Genomic DNA, 23,714 nt, shown 5'->3' with positions numbered 1-23,714 from the left:
GGCTACTCTAGTCTCAAAAGAAAAAAAAAGCTGAAAAACAAGACTTGAAAGCATCAAATTGATCTAGAAGTTACTTAGCTTTCTATCAGAACAAAGTTCCACTTTTCTTTGAAGAAATACAAAATAATTCTTCAACAAAAAACATAAAATTCAATGTTAAGCATTCCATAAAAAATTTTAAACATGTAAAGAAGCAGGAAAATATAATACATAAGCAAGAGAAAAAAAAATCATTCCATAGAAACAGATTCAGAAAGGACAGAGATGGCAGAATAAGCAGATAAAAACATTCAAACAGGTATTATAAGTATGTTCAAGATGTTTGTCAGTCTAAAAGGAATAGTGAATGTCATGAGAAAAAATAGAAGATTTTTTTTAAAGAAGAAGTTGGAAGTTTTAAAGGTAAAAAATAAAATAGCTGATGTGATGTCTCTGGGTAACATTAACATGGGATTACTCTCTGCAGAACCAAGAACTGTGGTAAACCAAATTCGGCTCCCTGCCCCACCCAAGATTTTCCCATGCGTAATTCCATGCATAATTCCTGGGACGGTGAATATGATGCATTTTGTTCTGTGACCATGTTGTATTACATAGCACAATTGTTTTTAACAGATAGTAATTATCCATATAGTCCTGACCTAATGACATGAGCCCCATAAAGACAGAAAAGGAAGTCAGAACGACTCAGTTTAAGAGTGATTTGACTTGAGGGAAGTCCTTTATTGCTGAGATGAGGGTGACTACAGTTCAAAGACCTGAGATCACTTTGTAGGACCTTAGGAGCACTACCTGGCTGACAGTCAGCAAGTAAGTGGGGGACTTGAGCCTACAGCAACAAAGAACTGAATTCTGCCAATAACTTGAGTGAGTTTAAAGAGGACCTCGAGCTCCAGATGATACCATAGTTCAATATATACTATACATTGTCTAATAATATGGAAGACCAACTTGTAGAACAAATAAAGCAGTGAAGAATTTTTTGTTACAACATGATGAATGCACAGAATTATTTTTATAAATGTGCAACCTTTGAACATCAGGATGAAATAAAAGAAAAATTCTTTCTTTTCATCTTTATTGCTTACAAACATCTAGGTATGAACTAAGAAGAATTAGATTAAGTTAGATTAGATTAAAAGTCTGGAGTTTGTTTTGTATAGAAATGTATTTACAAAGGTTTCGATGTAGTGACTGGAGGCTATTCTGGAATAGTTATCCACATTAAGAGCCTACATCAGAATATCAATGCACAGTTTTCTTTATCAAGGATACTTTCTTGTGAAAACAGTATTAGTTGAATGGCACAGTGTTCTTAGCAGCATAATAAAATTTTGAATAATTTTAAGACTGATGTGATAAATTTGCTATTTTCTTCACTATGTGATAATATGGAAGCTGATCATAAGTAACTGTTATTGAATGCTGTGGTACAATGCATATTAAAAGGAAAAGTCCTATTGATGATGTTGGAACTACAAATTCAACTCTTGGTGTTTTTACAGGATAAGAAAGCAGCCTGAGTCCACTCTTAAGAGACTAGTAGGACTGGCTGCATTGTCAGACCTGTAAAACATTTTTAAGGAGTTCAGTATTTACAAAATGGGGGATGATTGCAATATGTTTTTTAAGCAGAGAAAAGATCAAAGGGCAAAACGTTAGAATCTTGGAAGTATACAGTTTTATGACATTTTTAATTATTTAATAATTATTATTTAATATGATTATCAATGAAAGTATCTTAATGTTCAAGGATGATCTTGATTTTGCTCATCCTTGAAAATCTATCTCCTAACACATTATGTATATGATAGAATATTTTGTGTTTAATTTTCCACCAGAAAAAGATTTGTACATAAGAGACTCATGGAACTGGGATCCATTTCTTTTATTGAAATATAATTTATTACTGATTATAACACAAGATAAGTTACTGGAACTGGGTGGGCATTGATGAGAATTGAGAGTATATTTTGAAAAAATAGCATTTCTAGTTTCATTTTGGATGAAAGTTTAAGATGAGTATCCTGAGCTCTCTGACTTTTCATTCCATGAATATACCTTTGTGACACTACTTTCTGTACTCTGTGTGATATTAAAATAAAACAAAAACAGGGTAGCTGTGTGTTATTCCCATGAATAATTCCCATTATTGCCAGTTCAGCTTGGATTAGATAAATTAACAAGCAAAAGCTCAGTGTCACATTATCAACTTTAAATATTTATATTCCCAGTATTTATATAAAACATATTTATATAGGCATCTCTTTTGGGGAATCACTCTTTTACTTAAAACTTTTTCATTTGTTTATGATGTGTGATGGAAAAAAGTCACAAGTATAATAACATTCATTTGTATCGATCACCTATACATACACTTTCAGTGAACAACATGGACAGTTTATTATTTTCTTTTTCCCAATGTTATCTTTGTCCTGATTAAATTGAAGTTCATATTTTGTCTATGGAGTCAAATAAAAACATTTGAGCTTTTATTTTGTGTACTTAATTTTTAAAATTATTTTTAATTCATTTTCAAATGTCAATGATGGTTTTTAAAAAAGGAAATTTTCACAGATAGTTTGAGAAGTACTGATCTGGACTACTCTTCAACTCCAACACACTTCACTTTCTTCTTTCAGCTCATTATTGAGCCTTTTAAAATATTCTGAACTAGCTCTTTCTGGCCCCCCTCTCTCTCTTTTTCCAATCTTTGATATTCCCTTAGTTCAAAATCTTACCCCTTATTGGAGCATTGCCATGGTTTCTTCATTGGACTTCTGTAGTCATTTAGTCTATTACTGATGACAATAAAAAAATAACACTAACGTATATAATAAAGTAATGAAATGTAATTTATATTTAATATACATTCCTATAATAAATATTTTCTAATATATAGGAAGTAAAATAAAGCAGTTTTTCTTTCTAAAAATTTTAAAGGCATCCTATAATTTAAGAGACAAAGTTAAAATATTTTAACTTGTAGTGGACCACTGCTTTAGTTTTAATTTACCTGGATTCTGTAATTGTCTCTAAAGTAGTTTCTTCGTCTCTTACTGATCTTTATTCTATTTTTACAATTTTGCTGCAATTTGTTTTAAAATGTAAATGATACTGTTTCTTGCTTTCTTTTTCTTTTTTTTTTTTCACTTAAAATTTTCTGGTGGCATTTAGGGTAAAAATACGGGCTTTGGATAGTAATATGACTGCTGATTATCTTTCCAAGTTTATCTCATGTTATTCTTCCATTTTCTCACTATACTACTATAATCAAACTATCTTTTCATTCCTTAATTATAACCATTTTCCTGACTCTTTGTATTTTTGTATCTTTGTATTTTGGTTCTGGTGTTTGGCTCTGTCTTTTCCCTATTTTTTGCATCCTTGGTGCGTGTTCATCCGTCAGGTGTCTCCCTAAACATGCCCCCCTCATTGATGCCGTACCTGACTGCTGTACCTGAATAGTTTCCTCCCCGTGACCAACCTGTTCTCTACCACCACATCCTCTTTATTTCCCTTTTTGCACTTACACAATTTATTTCTTTGTTTAGTTGTTTATTGGAATGTGTACTTCAAGCGAGTAGTCCCTGACACATAGCATGGCACTTGGAAGTAAATATTGAGTAAGTTTTTGTTTAGTAGATGAGTAAGCCAGTGAGAAAGCTAAACAGTTTTTTAAAATTTTGATATTGATGATAGCCATAAAATGTATTTCATTATTAAGCATGCTAAAAACAGAGGCAAAAAACTTTTATTGATAACTTGGCCTAGAAGATTAAGAAGCTTTATATTACTCATTTCACTATAGGATTAATAAGAATAAATTTAATATTTAGGTGAACTTATAAATAAATATATTAGTTTTCCTCTAACAGTTCATTATTAGGGAAAGAATTAACACCAGGAACAAAATAGTTAAGATAATGTAGTATTGGTAAAAGAACAGGCATATGGCATGAATGATCTATAAACACGCTGGAATTTGTATGAATGTTTCTTATGGTATAAATATATTGCATATAGTATTATGTATTATAAATACAACTTTCCTAATCAAATAGAAAAAGAAATATCATTTGGCAAATGGTGTTGAGATTACCAAATTGGCAACTATTTGAAAAAAATTAATTTATATCCTTATCTCATTTATTATGCCAGATAAACTTCACATGCACTAAATTTAAAGGTAAAAATGAAACTGAAAATAATTAAAGAAAATTAAAGTTAATATTTGTGTAAAAAACGTGTCTTAAATTATAACATCAGAAACTGAAGTTCAAAGTAAAAGATACGACTAAATAAAAGTTTTGTATATCTGCATGTCGAAAATGTTGACAAAATTTAAATCAAATACAAACAGGAGAATTTTATATGATAAAAGTTAATAACTTTAATGATTAAAAAGCTTTTATAGATCAACTAAAAGAATGTATCACACTAAGGGAAACATATAGAAAACATCAAACAGTTAACAAAAGAAAATTAAATTACACTACAGATAAGAACAATTTAAATCTAATAATCAAATAAAAATATATTAACAAAAATATTAACAAAACTTTTCAAATTTGGCATAATTTGAAAATTTGGCAAAATTCTGAAGGGTTAAAATGCAAATACGTGCACTTTACACAGCACAAAAATGTTTATAACCCTTAAGCTGGTAATTTTACTTTTAGAATTATTATGGAAACAAGTAAGGATATGCCAATAATTTATATACAAATATTTTATGACTTAGTTTTTATTTATTGTATGTTTGGAAATAAAGTTAATATTTATTAAATAAGTTGTTACATTCATATCAAACAACAAAGGGTTTCAGTGTTATAAATTTGTTATTTTCTCTTGCTTTTGGAGTCATTGTTTTAAAAAAATTTTTTTTTCAACATTTTTTATTTATTTTTGGGACAGAGAGAGACAGAGCATGAACGGGGGAGGGGCAGAGAGAGAGGGAGACACAGAATCCGAAACAGGCTCCAGGCTCCGAGCCGTCAGCACAGAGCCTGACGCGGGGCTCGAACTCACGGACCGCGAGATCGTGACCTGGCTGAAGTCGGACGCTTAACCGACTGCGCCACCCAGGCGCCCCTGGAGTCATTGTTAATGTATCCATTGTAATCTATTATGTGGATGCATTATAATTTATTTTATAAGTAATCTAATGCACTTTCATTATAATATTCATAGAATATTTATTGTACACTGATGTTGCATAATATATCTTTCATTTATTTACAGGTAAAAATCATGCCCTGTATTCCTAGCAAATATTTCTTAAAAACATCCACTCTGAAATAAATGTCTGTTTTCAGCATTAGTAAAGGTACCAACAAAAGCCTCCCTCTCCTCTTTCTTTTCTTTCATCCTCTAATTTAACCTTTCTTTCAGTTTCCTTTTTTTTTTTTTTTTTTTTTTTTACTTTTTTTTGATGTTTATATTTATTTTTGAGACAGAGACAGAGCATGAGTGGGGGAGAGGCAGAGAAAGAGGGAGACACAGAATCTGAAGCAAGCTCCAGGATCCGTGCTGTCAGCACAGAGCCCGGCATGGCGCCGGAACCCACGAACTGTTGAGACCATGACCTGAGCCGAAGTCGGGCGCGTAACCAACTGAGCCACCCAGGCGCCCCTATTCTATGAATTTTTTGATGGAGCCTTTAGGATTTTCTATATACAATATGTCATCTGTGGATATTGACAGTTTTACTTCTTTCTTTCCAATTTGGATGCCTTTTATGTCTTTTACTTGCCTAATTATTCAGGCTAGGACTTCCAATACTCTGATGAATAGTGATGAGAATGGGCATCTTTATCCTATTCCTGGTCTTAGGAGGAAAGCTTTTAGCTTTTCACCATTGATGATGGTAGCTACAGGATGGTCATATATGGTCTCTATAATGTGGAAGCCTCTATACTCACTTTGTTGAGAGCTTTTACAACAAATGGATGCTAAATTTTGTCAGATGCTTTCCCTGCATCTATTGAGATGATTGTGTGATTTTCACCTTTCTTTTTATTAAAGTGGTTTATCACATTGACTGATTTGCAGATGTGGAACCATCCTTGTATCCCTGAAATAAATTCCACTTGATCATGGTATATGATCCTTTTAATGTATTGTTGAATTTTATTTGCTAATGTTTTGTTGAGGGTTTTTGTATTTATGTTTGGTAGGAATATCAACCTATAATTTTCTTCTCTTGTTTGGTTTTAGTATCAGGGTAATGCTGGCCCCAGTAAAATGAGTTTGGAAGAGCTCCCTCCTCTTCTGTGTTTTGGAAGAGTTTGAGAAGGATTGTTGCTAATTCTTCTGTTAATGCTTGGTGAAGCCATCTGGTACTGGACTTTTGTTTGTTGGTAGTCTATTCAGATTATAGAGCTCCTCATAATTTAGTCTTGGTAGATTGTACATTATAAGAATTTGTCCTTTTCCTCCAGGCTGCCTAATTTGTTGGCATAATATTATTTGTAGTAGTCTATGATCCTTTGTCTTTCTGTGATGTCAGTTGTAACAGCTCCTCTTTAGCATTTGTGATTTTATTTATTTGAGTACTCTCTCTTTTTTCCTTAATAAGACTAGCTAAAGGTTTGCCAATTTTCTTTACTTTTCAAAGAACCAGCTTTTAGTTTCATTGATTTTCTGTATAGTCTTTTCACTATTTTATTTATTTCTGCTCCAATCTTCATTATTTCTTTTTTTCTGCTAACTTGGGCTTTGTTTATTCTTCTTTTTCTACACCTTTTTTTACAGCTTGAGGTATAAAGTTAGGTTGTTTATTTGAGACTTTTCTTCTTTCTTGAGGTAGGCATCTGGTCTAATGTAGTGTTTAAGGCTGATGTTTCCTTATCAATTTTCTGTCTGGATAATCTACCCATTAATGTAAGTGAGTATTAAAATCTCCTTCTGTGATTATCTTGCTGTCTATTTCTTCTTTAGGTCTGTTAATATTTGCTTTTTATATTTAGATGTTACTATGTTGGATGCATGTTTACGAATGTCTATCCTTTTGTTGAATTGACCTCATGTAACTGCCATCTTGGTTTCTTATTACAGTCTTTATTATTTTTTGTATATATACATATATATACATATATATGTATATATATGTGTGTATGTATATATATAGCTATATATATGTGTGTGTGTGTATATATATATATATATATATATATATATATATATATATAGCTATATAAAGTATAGCTACTTCACGTTTCTTTTGGTATGGAATATCTTTTTCCATCCCTTCACTTTTATTCTCTGCATGTCCTGACATCTAAAGGTAGTCTCTAGCAGGCAGCAGATATGATTGGTCCTGTTTTTTGGATTTTGTTTGTTATTCAGTCCCTCTACATCTTTTGATTGGAGAGTTTAGTTTACACGTGTCTGGTGGCCTGATTTTTATGGCTGCCTCCCAAGGGAAACCCCTTCACCACCTGATTCTGAAGGCCAGAGGAGCTTGTGTTCTTGGTGTTATGGAACTGTAATAATCTGTGTCACCCAGGAAGGAGCCTATGCCTTAGTCTGGCATCCCAATTTTTACAATTTGCTGCCAGGGGGCAACTGTATATTGCCTGACTCTGGCAACTTACCCTTGTGAGTCTAACAGGGTTGTAACCAATGGGGACAAAGTTCTAAAACAGCTACCACCCACAGGGTACATCTAGAGGCAGCAGACCCAGGGACTCTGTCTTTCTAAGAAGGCTTATTAGCTAATCATCGTGACTACGCCCTGAGGAACAGGCTTCTAATTAAACATGCATCTAGGGGCTGACTATAATCATTTCCAGTCTCTGGTGCCCTAGTTTTTTGCAGTGCACCCAGGGAAGCCCCTTGATCACCCAGCTCTTGTGGATAGGGAACTTTCATTCCTGGGTCCCACAGGACTCTACCAGTCTGAGAGACAGTTCTTGGCGGGCTGCTACCCCGGGTACTACACAGACAGCAAACTGAGGCACACCCTCCAGTCTTTCTGTGAAGGAGACCTCTTGAGACCTTATGGCTTACTTATCCTGGAGCTTGGCCTTCGGCATGTATCTTGTGGCCTATGGAGTTTATCCCAAGGAATGCAGGCTGTGGATGCCACCTTGATGCTTTCCGTCTCCCTTGCTTCAGCATGCTAGTATCTCTCAGAAAAAAAGCGTGTGCACTCGTCCCAGTCCCTGGTTTTTATAATTGCCACCCAGCGGATGCTGCCAGATAATCTGGCTCTCATGGCCAGTGGGGCTTACACTGTTGGTTCCAAAGGACCATATAGATTTGCATACTTTAAAGAGCTGCTGCCTGAGGGTCTGTCATCTAATTAACCTGAATCTGGGTCCTCCTGTTAGGGATACTGGCAGGTCTAAGCCCATCTCAACCCCTGGGAGCTATTAAAATATAATAGGCTGCTTGGACAAGTGCTGAGGTTTGAGAGACTACAGAGAGCCAGGGCTCTTTGAGTGGAATGGCAAGATATCTCCTATAGGAGCCCACTCTTTCAAGCCTGGGAGAGGTGGTTGTTTCATCTAATGCATAGAAACCAAGACAGAGAGGCAAGCAAAATGAAAAAAAAAAAAAAAAAAACAGAGGAATATGTTCCAAATGAAAGAAAAAGTTAAACCTCAGAAACAATGAAATATAGATAAGTTAATTTACCTGATAAAGAGTTAAAAATAATGGTTATAAAGATGCTCATTGAACTGGGAAGAAGAATGTGTGAACACAGTAAGAACTTCAACAAAGAGATGGGAAAAATGAAGAAAAACCAATTAGAAGTTATAGAGCTGAAGAAAAAAATAAGTGAAAAATTAGATTGGTTCAACAGATTAGATGAAGCAAAAGAAAAGTCAATTCAAAGAGAAAGTAATAGAACTAATAGAATCTGAACAGCAAAACATTAAAAAACAAAAACAAACAAAACAAAACAAAAACAGTGAACAGGGCACCTGGGTGGCTCAGTCAGTTAAGTGTGCGACTTTGGCTTAGGTCATAATCTCATGGTTTTTGAGTTCAAGCCCCGTGTTGCACTCTGTGCTGACAGCTCAGAGCCTGGAGCCTGCTTTGGATTCTGTCTCTGTCTCTCTCTGCCACTTCCCCACTTGTGCTGTCTCTATCTCTCATAAATAAGTAAAACTTAAAAAAAAATTAAAAGTGAAGATAGTTAAAAAAAAAGTGAAGATAGTTTGAGGTTCTTAGTGGACATCAAAACACACTAACATTTACATTATAGGTATTCCAGAAGGAGAAGAGAGAACGAAATCTTATTTGAAGAAGTAATGGCTGAAAACTTCCCTAACGTGGGGAAGGAAAAATATATCTAGATTTATTAATTTTGAGATGTCTGTGGAAATCTTCTAAGTCTTTGGAAAGCTGAATCAAGGAAGGAGAGTAAAGATGACAGACTGACAAGTTTCTTAATCCTTATGGCCTACTTAAGATCTATGTTTTTCAAGTGAAACCCCTGCAATTCTGAAAGCAAAATTATTTTTTTCCAAGACAACATGGAAAGCTAGTAGGTTGTAGAGGCAGAATTGGAACTTTGATCAGTTTGATGGCATTACCATGATCTTTCAATTATGACATACTCCCTTCAGAAAGGAGGGAGAAATAACCAAAGCAGCTTAAGGGCTAGAAATATAAGGGGATATGGGTTGAGAAGTTGTTCTCTTAGGTTAAGAGATATTGGTCTGCAAATACAGAGGCCAGAGCTAGGAAAGGTGGACAGAAGTTGAAGATGAAGGGCACCTGGATGCCTCAGTCGGTTCAGCATCCAACTCTTGATTTCACCTTATGTATTGAACTCAACACTTCGTGGGATTGAGCCCTGCATGGAGCCCAACAGGGGTCAACAGAAAGCCTGCTTGGGATTCTCTCTCTTCTCTCTCTGCCTCTACCCTTACCCCCCACTTTTTCTCTCTCAAAATAAATAAAGAAGTTGAAGATGCATAAAGAGAATAACTGATAGATGGCTTGGCTCTATATTTTCTTTTGGGATATGGTGATGATGATGGTAATGATCATTAACAGTAAAATCAATAATGGCAGCAGCAAGGTACAAAAATTTATGGTAAGTTTACTCCATTCCTGGTGCTATTCATAAATTATGTTCTTTAGTCATCACAACAATATAATATATAATGTGTACTTTATAATGTATGTACTATCATTATGCCAATTTTACAGATAAAAGAATGAAACTGAGAAAGCTTAAATGGTTCCTCAGATATCACAAAGCTAATAAGGGGTAAATAAGTCTTCACTGAAAGGCAAACAGACTTAATTTCAAAGCCTGAACTCTTAATCATGTATAAGTTGCAAATGTGGCTTATCTGATAGATATTAACAGAATTACACTATATTTGGTTGTTTCTGTTTTTCTGCAGCTGAAGACGTTCTTGGCATATATGTTGGCATTTATTATTAGTGCCAATGGTTGCCTCCGTAACACTATGGAAATGCATGATGTATTTTAATAGGAAAGTGGTGTTTTTTTTTCCTTTGAAAAGGAAAGAGTTAAAAGTACAGACACAAAGTAGGGAAAGGAAAAGGAAAATATATGTATATGAGTATAATTGGTAATTTATTTACAATGTGCAAATTGGAATTGTAAACATCACTTAGAAGTAGGACTTCTGAAAGAGTGGAGTAAGGACGTCCAAAGAACTGCTCCTCCAAAAAGCAAAGAGAACACTGGGAACAATTGTCAAAATCATCTGTTCCACTTCTCTGGAAAGTAATCGAAGGCTTGCACCAATTCAGAGAGTGCTAATTGAAGAAAAACTCCAAAATTTTTATGAGAATAGTGAGCTTTTTGGTGATTTATCTTGCCCTGTTGCCTTCCAGTTTTTGTCAGCTCTGTGATAGCCTTGAAAATCAGCATCCAGACAACTGTGGTAGCTGTGAAAACCAGCAGCCTAGTAGCACTGGAAGGAGGCTGGTTATGTTGGGAGTTTTCAGGAAGTCCCATCCTGGAGCACTATACTATCTGGCAGCTCCCTGGTAAAGCTCCGATGAGCTTGTCACTATTTAACCTGATTAGAGCTTGCTCAATGAGAAAAGCCCTAGATATTTTTTGAAATAATCAGCAGCATTTTTTTTTTTTTTTTTTTTTGTAATATAGCAAGTGCTCAAGGTGGCAGTACTAGTTGGGAAAATAAGAACCTTACCAAAAAGCTTAAAAGGAAGTCCTGAAAATGAGATATTCTTACTCTGGGGCCTATATTCAGGTCCAGGAAAGACCTGAGAAGGCCCCAGTCACTCACCTCTGGCTAACCTTGAAGGCTCTGTGCAAGCAAGAAATGAAGACCAAGGGAGAGTTTAAAATAGAATTGTTGGAAGCATGCCCTACCACACACCCAAAGCTTCTGGCAAAGAGCAGAAGACATACTGGTGCAAGATATTTAAGGCACTCTCTGTCTAATCATTGCCAGATCACTAAGCTAACTGAACAGAAACATAGAATATAGATTTTATGAAATCTGTTCAGGCAAGTCAACAAACAGAACAGTGATCCCTATAGGAAGGGTCTTATTTTCAAGATTTCCACATTAAATTATTGAACATATTCAGTTTTCAACAAAAAAATTTTTGAAACTTGTAAAGAAAAAGGAAAGTATGGCAAATACACAGGGGAAAAAAGCAGTCCATAGAATTGCCTTTGAGGAAGCTTTGATGTTGGACTGATTAGACAAATCTTTTAAACCAGCTATTATACATATGCAATTAAAGGAACAGTTTTCTAAAGAATTAGAAGTATGAAGGTGATGTCTCACCAAAGGAAGACATCAATAAATATTATAGGAAAGAAATAAATAGCAAATCTTAAGTTGTAAATTGTAATAACTAAAATAAAAATTCATTAGAGAGGTTCAGCAGAAGATTTAGGTTGGCAGAGGAAAGAATCAGCATACTTGAAGACCGGACAATTTCTATTCTCTCACTCTGAGGAACAGAATGCGGAGCAGAATGAAGAAAGGTTGGAGAGCCTCAGATACCTGTGAGACACCATCAAGTGAAGCAACATACAAATAATGGGAGTCTTAGGGGAGAGGGGAGGAGACAGAAATAGGAAGAAAAAAATTTTAAAGAAATAATGGCCTGAAAATGTTCCAAATTTGATGAAAATCAGTAGTATGCACATACAAAGAGCTTAATGCACTCCAAGTAAGATAAACTCAAACAGATCGAAACATCACTGTCAAAACATCAGTTAGAAGTATCTTCCTGGCTCCTAATTGTTTCTTCGGAACTATAATTTTGTCTGTTATGGGTATATTCATTCATATGGGTAATATGGATTCTTAAAGTTGTATTCTTATACGATTAGTGTAACCAAAAATTGAATCACATATAAAGAATTGCAAAAATTACTTAATGCCTTGCAGTAAAATGAATAATAATGATTTTTAAATCTTTTTGTATATAGCTGGCCTTTTTCTTCCTTGGAGTTTAGGTTAATTTTTGCATAACTTGGCATTTCGGGATTTAATATGAACAAAATGTACAACGTAGTTATATGCAGTTTTTTATGTTTTATGTTAAATTACTCTAACGTGATTTAGTTTGCTTTGAGCAAACAATGTTAATATAATTTTTAGTGCTACACTAACAAGGAGCTGTGTCTTCCTTTCATGTTATTTCTCTTTTTTTAAGTTGATTTATTTTAGACAGAGAGTGTTAGCAGAGGAGGAGGGAAGGGAGAGAGAGAAAGGAAAGAGAGAGAGAGAGAATGAGAATCCCAAGCAGGCTCTGTACTGTCAGCCCAGGGCCGGGACATGGGGCTCAAACTCACAGATGATGACCTGAGTTGAAACCAAGAGTTGGACACTTAACTAAGTCACCCATGTGCCTCTCATGTTGTTTCTTTATTTAAGTAGTTTGGAAAATAGCCATTTGAATAACCTAATAGGGAAGACATATTGAAACACTTTATAAATCGCTCTAAAATGAAATTTTTGGAGAAAAGAATGTGATAATTGAGGTCCCCATATTAGAAATCATGTCATTTGCTGAAGTTAACCCTATATGTTTCCTAAAATTCATTAGGTTCAATGGAAAACAGTAAGTAAAAGAGGCATCTGGCATCCAACCACCCATTTCAGATAAGGTTAAGAACACTCAGGCCAATCATATTTCTTGTTTGGTGTACTAACGTGGCCTCTTGCTGCAGAGACTGATAAAGAATAATTGAAAAATTACAAGTCTACTGTCATTGATCTAACCGGCGAAGATGCAATCTTTTGTACTTTCTCTGTTGTTCATGCTTAACATCCTATTGAAGTCACTTGGGTTAAATCCTCAAAGTACTTTGGTTTCCCAGAGAAGCATTCTGGAAATGCATAAGCTATCTAAGTAGAAGTTGATGTTATCAACTAAGAGCATGCTCTGTAAAAGATGTTAATGCATAATTGGAAATTAAAATAGGCTTTTTCACTACTAATCTGTTTTTTATTTGCACTTACTATTATAAAATTTTCCATTAGTGTTTATGCTACATAATTTGATGACAAAGTATGCTTTATACAGTTTATTTATTTTAATGGAATTCTTATTGAAATATCAAAATTACTGCTTCATTTTTAAATCAGTTTATCAGACACAGTAAAAAAATTATTACTGTGTAAATATTTTGGTGAGTCATTTGAAAATATTTAAATATTCAATTTTTTAAATGTTTACTTATCTTTAAGGGAGAGATCTCAAGTGGGGGAGGGGCAGAAAGAGAGGGTGACAGAGGATCTGAAGTGGGCTCCATGCTGACATCAGCAAGCTGGATGCAGGACTTGAACCCACAAACTCTGAGATCATGACCTGAGCTGAAGTTGGATGCTCAACTGACTGAGCCACCCAGGCACCTCTCAATATTCAGTTTTAGTAAACTTAACTGTGTTTTGTAATGGAGAGATCAACATTTATATTTGAGTACCAAGTATCTATTTAGTGAGTTATAGATTTTCATTGTTCCTTGAGAGTCAGTTCAACAGAAAGGCAAAAATTGCATAGTTGGTGGAAAAATCTTTTAAATGATATCTTGTAGACACTAAGTCTAAGACTTTATCTACTTACATATTTTGTTTGTAGCAAAATGCTTGTATTTCAAGTTCATATAACTTGAGAAGTTTACATTTTTGTGTAGCTCTTAATATAAAACACACCATAAATAAAGGTACTGAGACATCACATTATGATAAACTCAGACTCTAAGCTAAACCTATAAAGTAGGTAAATTCAAACTAAGAACTAGACTTGACTATCTGCCTTTTGAGAATTAAATTCTGGAAGAAGCTCATGCTGGTAACCATGCCACTGTGATTTATTGTTAATGTTAGAGTTCTTATTTTGTTTCTGCATTTACATTTTCTGTCCTGTTGCCATAGAGACTTCACTACTACTATTTAATTTTCTGATTTTTCTGCCACAATTGTTTTCACTGCTAAATATATAATCTATAGATGCAAATGTGAATTAAATAAATTCAGTAGTACGTTTAATAGTAACTTCCTTAGAGTTGTTTTCTCATTTTTTATTCCTAGGTTTTTTTCATGAAGTTTTAAAGTTTCAATTATCATTTTAGTTTGAGTAATCCCAAAATATATGGCTATATCTCTTTTTACCTAATGGGTATAAATATTTCAGAGATTCTGTATTCAATTGATTTCAATATTTATTAAATTTCTGAACAAACTTGCTAATCCTTTGCTTCCTTCCTCACTTAGTGACATTCTCCATTCTTCTTTTTCTTAAACTAGGTATTCCAGAAGCATCTTTGTTCTTTCCCTTCTTTCTTATTCTCAATGCTATTATTCTGATTTAAGTCTTAATTTTCTGTCACAGAGTTTTATTAAAAAAAGATGCCAAACTCTAACCTTACTTCTTACCTTTTCCTTCTCTAGTGCTTTGCCAATAGTATTATTAAAATTATATTTCTTCTCAAAACTTTCCGTAGTTATCTTAAATTTTTAGTCTTGTAACAAAAAAGAGTAGGTCTACACTGTTTTTCATGTTGGTCATCCAGTGTTTGAATATTATTGTCATGTTCGACTGATTAATCTTTTCTTCTTTAAATTCGGACTCCTTTGACCAAACAAATAAACCTATTTAATAAATATGAGGGAAACTACAATAAAACACTGAAATGTGAGAGATGTACATTTTTAGGCAATTTAAATGAATAGTATATATTAAGTTGAATAATATGAAGATGTTATATTTATAAAGTAATGTACATATCTAATACAATTTGAATAAAAAAGGCATTTTCTTTCTTTTGAAAACTTGACAAAATTATTCTGAAATCTGGAAAAATCAATAAATTCATCTCAGTAAATGTGGATGTCATGATATTAATCTACATTTAAGATATTAGCAAAAGTAGAGTCTAAGAATTAAGCCCTGTTGCCAGAAAAATCCCTTCACATTGTATTTTATCCTTTAGCATGTTTTCTCATTGAACAAATTAGGATCCCACCCAAAAAGTAGTATCATCAAAACATTTCTATGTGTTTTTACAAGAGACTTCACCAAAGATTTTGTGAGATGTCTTATTGAAATCAAAATAGCCTGTTCCCTGTTGGGCATTCTCCTGATTTTCTGTTTTTAAATAATCTTTCAAAACACAGAAACAAACAACCAAAACAACAAAACTCTAAGGGCAGTTTTATAGAATTTACAGATGTTCATTTTGAAGAGATCTTAGAAATAGTTAGTCTGCCCTTCTTATTTTACAATGAATAAACTTATAAGTCTGAGTAATACAAGTAGCCAACAATTTACTAAGTATCTACTTTATCTGGGAACTGCAAATAATTTACCTATGTATCTTATTTTCTTCTTCAACATGACTTTATTAAGACCTATTATTCCTGTTATACCTAGATTATATCAATTTTTCAAGGTCACCATGTAGAATTTAATAACATTTTATTATATGTGGAACTCCATTATATTAACATTTGTATAATGACATTTGATAGGCATTTAATATTTTAAAGATGGTTTTCTATTTTAATTGGTAATATCATATATGTATTTCACACCTGTATATATTTTATCTGCTGTAGTTTTCATAAATTGAAATTTATATTTATTCACAAAAAATGAATATGAGTATTCCAAAATAATTGTTCTTAAAGGCACATATAGGCTAAATTCTTGCGGAGCATTATTTTCTTACTAAAGTATTTATCCTTTTGAAATTATTATTTGGCATACTTTTTGCTATTGACTTCAGAATTTTAGTATAATATGTGTGTGATTTTAAATATAATTTAAAAATAATATCTTAAATTGGTTTAAATATTTCAGTTAGATATTATATTATTGGTTATTGAAGTGCCAAAAAGGTATACAATGACTTCATATTTTTAAAGATAACATTAGGGAAGCATAAGAATGTCTCGTCTCATTGGTAGCTAACACTGAAAGGCTGGAGGGGAATTTCATATTATTTATAAGCTGCTATAAGAAATTGTTGTGGGTACTATTTCTCTGTGCTTTTAAAGAAATCAATTTTGAAATGCCAAGTGGCTTATAAAAGAAACAGGGTTCTGCTATGCTTCTTGAACAAAATGACAGGTGTACATGGATGATATGTTTTAATCCAGTAGTTGTTATGCACCTCCATTTAGCAGACTTTTTGTGTCTCACAGGCTTTATATTCTTTATTCTAATATGTGAGAATATTTTATTAAATATGCTGGATTTTCGCTTGTGAAGCTTTTTGTTTAAACCAGTTTCTTTTATTACAGAAACACCTGCTACATTTCCAGACACTATAAAGGAAAAAGAAACACCAACCCCTGGTGAAGATATTCAGCTAGAAAGTTCTATTCCACATACAGATTCGGGAATCGGAGAGGAGCAAGTGGCTAGCATCCTGAATGGGGCAGAATTAGAGCCCGGCACAGGCCCTGATGCCATGAGTGAGCTGTTATCCACTTTGTCATCAGAAGTGAAAAAATCACAGGAAAGCTTAACGGAGAACCCCAGTGAACTGTTGAAACCTGCACCATCCATATCTAGCATTAGTCAAACCAAAGGCATCAATGTCAAGGAAATACTGAAAAGTCTTGTGGCTGCCCCAGTCGAAATTGCAGAATGTGGCCCTGAACCTATCCCATATCCAGATCCAGCATTGAAGAGAGAAGCGCAAGCTATTCTTCCTATGCAGTTTCATTCCTTTGACAGGTAGGTACTTAACTGATTATTCACAGGATTCTAAATAAGGACTTTATTAATTGAAAACTATTTGGACGATCTTGAAAACCTTATATTTAGTAATGTAAATTCTGACTGTAAAGAATATCAAAGCGCTAGGCCAACCAGATTGATCTCATACATAGTAAGGCATTTAATAATACATCTCTAAAAAGGAGTTTTAATATGATATGCAGGACAGCGCATTAAATTAGAAATAGGGAGGGGTGCCTGGGGGGCTCACTGGGTTAAACATCCGACTTTGGCTCAGGTCATGGGTTCACGCCCCATGTCCAGCTCTATGCTGACAGCTAGGGGCCTGGAGCCTGCTTCTTTTTTTTTAAAAAAAATTTTTTTTTTTCACGTTTATTCATTTTTGGGATAGAGAGAGACAGAGCATGAACGGGGGAGGGGCAGAGAGAGAGGGAGACACAGAATTGGAAACAGGCTCCAGGCTCTGAGCCATCAGCCCAGAGCCCGACGCGGGGCTCGAACTCACGGACCGCGAGATCGTGACCTGGCTGAAGTCGGACGCTTAACCGACTGCGCCACCCAGGCGCCCCTGGAGCCTGCTTCTGATGGATTCTGTGTCTCCCTGTCTCTCTCTGCCCCTCCCCCGCTCACACTCTGTCTCTCTCAAAAATAAATAAATATTAAAAAAAATTTTTTTAATTGCAAATAGGGAAATCCAGATTCTGATTCCATCATCAAGTGACTACACTGTATTGAGGAAATGATTTTATCTTTTTGGACTTAATTGTTTCATAGACAAAAGGTGGAAGGGATACGCCATATCTCTCCAAGGTCTAGTCTGGCTCTGAAATTCCTTTATCATAGTACTGAAAACTGTAATAATTATTGGAGATTAAATAGCTTCAAGTAATAAAATTCAAATTTGAGTTTTAAATGCAAGTATATGGAAAAAATTTAAAATATTCATTATCACCTTCGTTATGTAATTTTCAGGATAAATGTAACATGGCCCATATATCTACATTCAATCATACAAGGCATTTTTAGTTGGGAACAACGAATTTTTTTTCTGTTCCACTATATATGCCATTAAAATGATAGTTCACAAGCAGGATAAAACATTTTAGAACCAAAGAATTTGTTGATGTAATTTATCCTACTATTTAATAACTCATGCAGTATTAGAAAAATATTTTAGAATGGTCATAATTACTAACAATAGTACTTAAATTTGATACTGGGATGGATGCATATTTACATATCATCATATAAACTAAAGAATGTGTTTACCATCTGAATTAAGTTGTTTTTGATGTTAAAAACACTCCTCCCCCCCCCCCAAATCTGTATATGTGTGTGAGATGATTGGTAAACAATTGTTTTTTGTTTTAGAAAAGATCAAGTTAGGAAATCAAATGTTTCTTAAACTGGAATGTCAGAAATAAATATATAGTCAAAATATAATACCTCTTATGTATTACTTTTTCCAAAATAGCCAAAGTGCTTTGTCCAAATTTGAGATAGTAATTTTTTGGTGTTTAGGGGGCAGAGGTGTGGCAGTAAAGCCATTTGCAGTTAAGACAAATTATCTTTCTCATATATAAATATAACATAAACTTTACCTTTAAACATTTTAACCACTGTTGTATAGATATTTCTTGAAAATTTACTATGAAAATGTAAATAGCATTAGTCATCATGACACATATAAAGATGGGTAAAGACAGTGTTGTCTACATTGAAATTACAGAATAGTAAATGGAGATGAAATGTTTGCAAGAAAAATTGTCATACAAGATAAAGTGTGTTGAGTGTCAGAATTTTTAGTAAACTAAAAAAGGGGGGCTATAAAATGTAGGAAATATTTTTTAATGGTTTGTGTTAATATTATATTTGGATGTTCATTCATATAGTTCCTTGGATGTTCCTTATGCCATTTCATATTGATATCCTCTATTTTGCCTATTTAGTTTATGTTCCCAGGTTATATAGTGTATGTGTGTTTATGAGTATATGTAAACATATGCATGTAAGTATCTGTAATTGTATACATCTATAAAATTGTTACAACTTAATTTAGGGTTATAAAAATTTTGTGTTCCGCTTTTAAATTATATATTTAACTTTTCTTAAAATACAAAACAGTAAGTACAGAGAATTATTGTGATTTGCATAAGAGAATCCAATGAAATAAAAATTAATTTAAATATTTTTGTTTTAATTTGGATTATTGTTAGAACAGTTTTTTCATTAAAACTTAACAGAGCTATCACTTGAGTGCCAATATTCTCAGCTATTCAGAATTTATTACACTTTTGTGAGTGTGGCTTTAAAAAAATAGAACTTTCCATTTGTTCTTGGTAGCATTTGTGCAAAGTGCAATGGGAGTGGAATCATTATTCTAAATTGCATAAGTAGAAATGAAATCGAGGCACACAAAGCATATTTCAATTCTTTTTAGGAAAAGGGTCTCTAGTGTAGTTAATATATGCAGTAGCTCAAGTACTATCAAATGTAAATGATGAGGTGATATTGATGAAAGGAGGGGATTGAGGTCTCAGGGGGCGCTGATGACGGATTGAACAGAAGCGGCCTTGCACTGCACGTAACTCAAGTCTGTCGTCTTCACTGCTCAAAGCCATAATGGGAGGTGGCAGTCTGAAATGAGTTGCCACGGCAAAGAGTATTATTTTTGAAATGCTTTCACACAAATCACTAGGCCCTGCATACAACTTAGTTTCATGCTTTAATGTCATCAGGAGGCACAAATTGGTGTGTCTAATTGTTTGCCACCTGCCAGCAAAATGAGCTGCCAGCCAGCCAGACGGGTTTGATTGTCTGTCAGCCATTCAATAGATTGAGAGTGACAACATCAAAAATTTTACTTCAAACTCTAGAGCTTTGAGCAGCTTTTCAGAGACATCATCCCCACAAGTGCTTCTGGACAACTGCATTTTTCAATTATATTTCCAATATATTGCTACCATTTGCCTTATCTGTCTTAAGGTACCTATAATTATATTATGAAGTATATAAACATATTTCTGAAGCACTAAAGTCTGAAATCCAAGTTATAACATGTCTTTTAACATCAGATTGAATTCCTTGAAAATAGGATCCAAGATGACAGGCCTTAGAAGCAAAGTCCTGAATACTACCAGTTTCAAACACAGAATTATCATGGGTCTTACCCTACCAATAATGTGTTTTTCATTTTTATCTTTAGTTGGAAAATAGCTATAGACTCAGTTGCTCGTTTCTTTGTAACTAGATCATACTTCCTAATAACGCTGTGTAATCCCAGTGGAGATCACCTAGGATTTTACTTTTGTTAGCCAATAGTTTTTTGGTTTTATTGCAAACATGCTAACAATGTATTCCTTATACTCATTCTATACTGTAAATTTGAGAATAGCTTCCTAAAACTGATGTAATTTGAGTTATATTAACTTATGTTCCACATGGGGTGTTTCTCCCCACTTGGGATGTAGCATTTATGAATTTCAGTTGTGAATTTTATACTATTGTTTTCTTTAGGTAGATTACAACATCAAATTTTAGAAACATTTAGATTTACCTAACATAAAACATTTTCTGTCAGTATTATTTTACCAGATTGTATTATGAGATATTATATAAATATTCTTATCTATGTATCTGGAAAGTGCTGATTCTTTTTCTCTCATTTCTTCCAGTCATCATCTGTGCACATTTACGTATATGTCGGATTATACACTTGAGTGGCCCTAGCAAATGTGTATCTATGAATTGTAAAGCACTAAAACTGCTAGAGATTCTCTAGTACTGTTTTATAGTGAAGAAATACTATGTATATGGAGGAAATACGATTATGAAATGACAACGTTATCATGGTTTTATTTCTAACAGAAGTGCTTTAATAATCATAGAACACACAAGTCAAGTTACAAAGTTCTCCAACAATAGTGTCTCTTTTGATAGATCTAAATATAGATCTGTAGTCATAAAACATTCTAGCTGAGCTGTATTTCTTCCGCATTAGTGCCTGTGTAACTTTTAGGTTGGGGTAATGCTTTTCTCTAAAACCACCGATTAAGCTTTATCCTATCTTTTATGTTAAAATGTAATTTTGTATATCCACATGATTTTAATCTTTTGAGAACTTAGTATATATCTGTGATTTAGATCAGTCTTAATTCCCCAGGGATTTCTAAGATTATTTTTCCCCCTCTAAGTTGGACAAAAGACACACACACACACACACACACACACACACACACACACACACACACACAAAGGCAGAGGACAATATGCTTCTCCATACATTTTAACTGTTACTATGTTTTAGAAAATTGTTTTATGCCTAGGATATCACATAAAACTTACAATTGTATTACTTCTCTAACAAACATTGATCTTACATGTTTATATTTCATCCCTTTTGATTGTATAATCCCACTTATGTTTGAATTACTAGGTTGGATAAGTTTGGGCAAACGAGTCTGTATATTTTCTCCCTAAAACTTTCAATTTCCTTGCTTTCAAGTGTTTTATTCTCTGAAAAAGAAAATCTCTAAAATACAAATTAAAAAAAGCAAGATCGATAGCCTTCATATTATTAAACCTAAAGTACAAGGTGAGGCCAGCTATTTTCTCGCTAGCTTTTTAAAATTAACCTTTTTAAATTTGTGCTAAAGATGACAGTTTAGGAAAGATAATAAAAAATATGTTTGCTAGACATGATGGGATCTTCCTAAATTGGTTTAAATTTATAAGAAATTGTAATCACTGCTGAGGACTTCAATTTCTGTTCCTATAGTCTCCTAATTTTTGTGAAGTGTTTTGCTTGTATCACTTAAGAGATGAACAAGTAATTTTAAGCCAAATTGATTAAAAGTCTGCCAGCCTTTACATTTTGAAGTTTCTGTGTTATCTAGCTACTGAAATTCCAGCTTTTATTATTCTCCAAGTGTCCTGGGTATGTTATTTTAAGGCCAAGTGCTAGAAGATGCAGTTTTGACCGAGCATGATTATATCCTAATATCCCCAATGTTGTTGCTTTTGTCTCCTCTGGCATTTACACAGACAATTCAGTGAACTGAAAAAAGTATCTCTCTTTAAAGGGTAGGTTAATGGAATACTCAATTATTTCTTATACACATTTTTTCATTGGAATTCTAAATATTTTATACAATAGAGGCATATAAAGCATGAAAATATCATAGCAGTAACCTTGTGATTTCTGATGAGCTACAGTAAATTGTAATATTGCCCTAAAATCAGTAGTAAATTGTTTTTTTCCTAAGCTTCAGCTTTCTCTTTCAAGATAAATGTTTAACATTTATATAAGCCTTGTTAGGGAAGAGTGTTAATCTTAAAATTAGGGAAACTGGGTATTAATAATCAATCTGTTTGTAATTAGTTGTGTGATGTGACTTTTATTCTCTTTGGTTCTCTGGGACTCAGTACCTCAGCATGTAAAATGATGCATTATTTCTTTGAAAAATCCCATAAATTTCCAAAATCCTATAATAAATGATGACCTTGTAATAGTCTCACAAAAAGTAGCAGGTACTTATTGTTGACTTTGGTTAAAGACTTGAATCCTAGAAAAGATAGGACATGTCCATTCCCAAAGCTATCACCTCACTTTAGGCCCTCAGTATCTCTCAAAAGTGGATTCTTTCTCTTACCGCCTAACCGGCCTCACGATTTTCAGGTGCCCTTCCACTTTCCAATGTATTTTCCACAATTATGCCAGACTCAGTTTCCTTAAATGAAAAACTGACTAAAAATTCTGAAATAATTTTTACTTATCACAAAATAAAAGGTGAACTTCTTAGTTTGAAATGTCCTCACATTTTACTAGTCATAAGATCTGTTTTTTAGTCTGCTTAGTCTACTATGTTTTTTCCTATCTCTTTGCCTCACTAAAGTTTTACTATTGAATTTTTCTCCTCTTGGCTAATTCCCATTGATACTTTTAGGTTCAGCTCACTGTTCCATGATAATGTACATACATTAGTTCCTGAAAGATCCTGTGCATAACTGATCAGAGCAACTAATGAAATATATTGCACAGTTGATTTGTTTTCTTGTATTTCCTCCAAGTATCTCTAAGGCATGGGTTATGTCTTACTTTCTTTTTATCCTTCAAGCTTGTCAGTGAAGTATTCCTTTAACCTGTCAGTGCTCAGTAAGTGTAAAAGAGAAGGGAAAGGGAGCAGAAGAAAGAGAGGGATCCTTGTAGGGTGCCACAAATGATTATAAAACCAATTTGCCTTGATGAGTCACTGTTGAAAATCCCTTATCTTCACTATGTCACTTTATACATAGGATACATTTTGAAGTATACTGATAAGGTAGTAACCTTTTTAAAAAATTCACAGAACTGATTAATGGGTACCCCAAGATTCTGTCCTTGAACTATTTCTCCTATCCATTTGCACTCATTTCTTTGGTGATTTCATTCACTTTCCTGGCATTAAATAGAATATGCGCTGATGATTCTGAAATTTATGTCTCACCCTAGTCCTCTCTCCTAAACTAGAGACTTAGCTCTCCAGTTGCTTATTCAGTAT

The 23,714-nt window shown here is 33.7% G+C and overlaps 1 protein-coding gene across 12 annotated transcripts in view; it reads left to right on the top strand.

Annotated features, from left to right (window-relative positions):
• NBEA (neurobeachin) overlaps positions 1-23,714 on the top strand; it is a 697,478-nt gene that overhangs the window by 237,084 nt on the left and 436,680 nt on the right. For all 12 annotated transcript variants that reach the window (XM_086713686.1, XM_086713662.1, XM_086713695.1 and 9 more), the window contains one exon: positions 16,734-17,172. In XM_086713686.1, coding sequence (XP_086569812.1) covers positions 16,734-17,172 — 439 coding nt within the window. The remainder of the gene's footprint in view (positions 1-16,733; positions 17,173-23,714) is intronic.

The sequence above is a fragment of the Puma concolor genome, chromosome A1, assembly GCF_028749965.1.
Source record: "Puma concolor isolate L17-30 chromosome A1, mPumCon1.1.hap2, whole genome shotgun sequence".
NCBI classification, from domain to species: domain Eukaryota; kingdom Metazoa; phylum Chordata; class Mammalia; order Carnivora; family Felidae; genus Puma; species Puma concolor.
The sequence above is the reverse complement of the archived record's forward strand: the minus strand, read 5'-3'. Positions and strand labels throughout refer to the sequence as shown.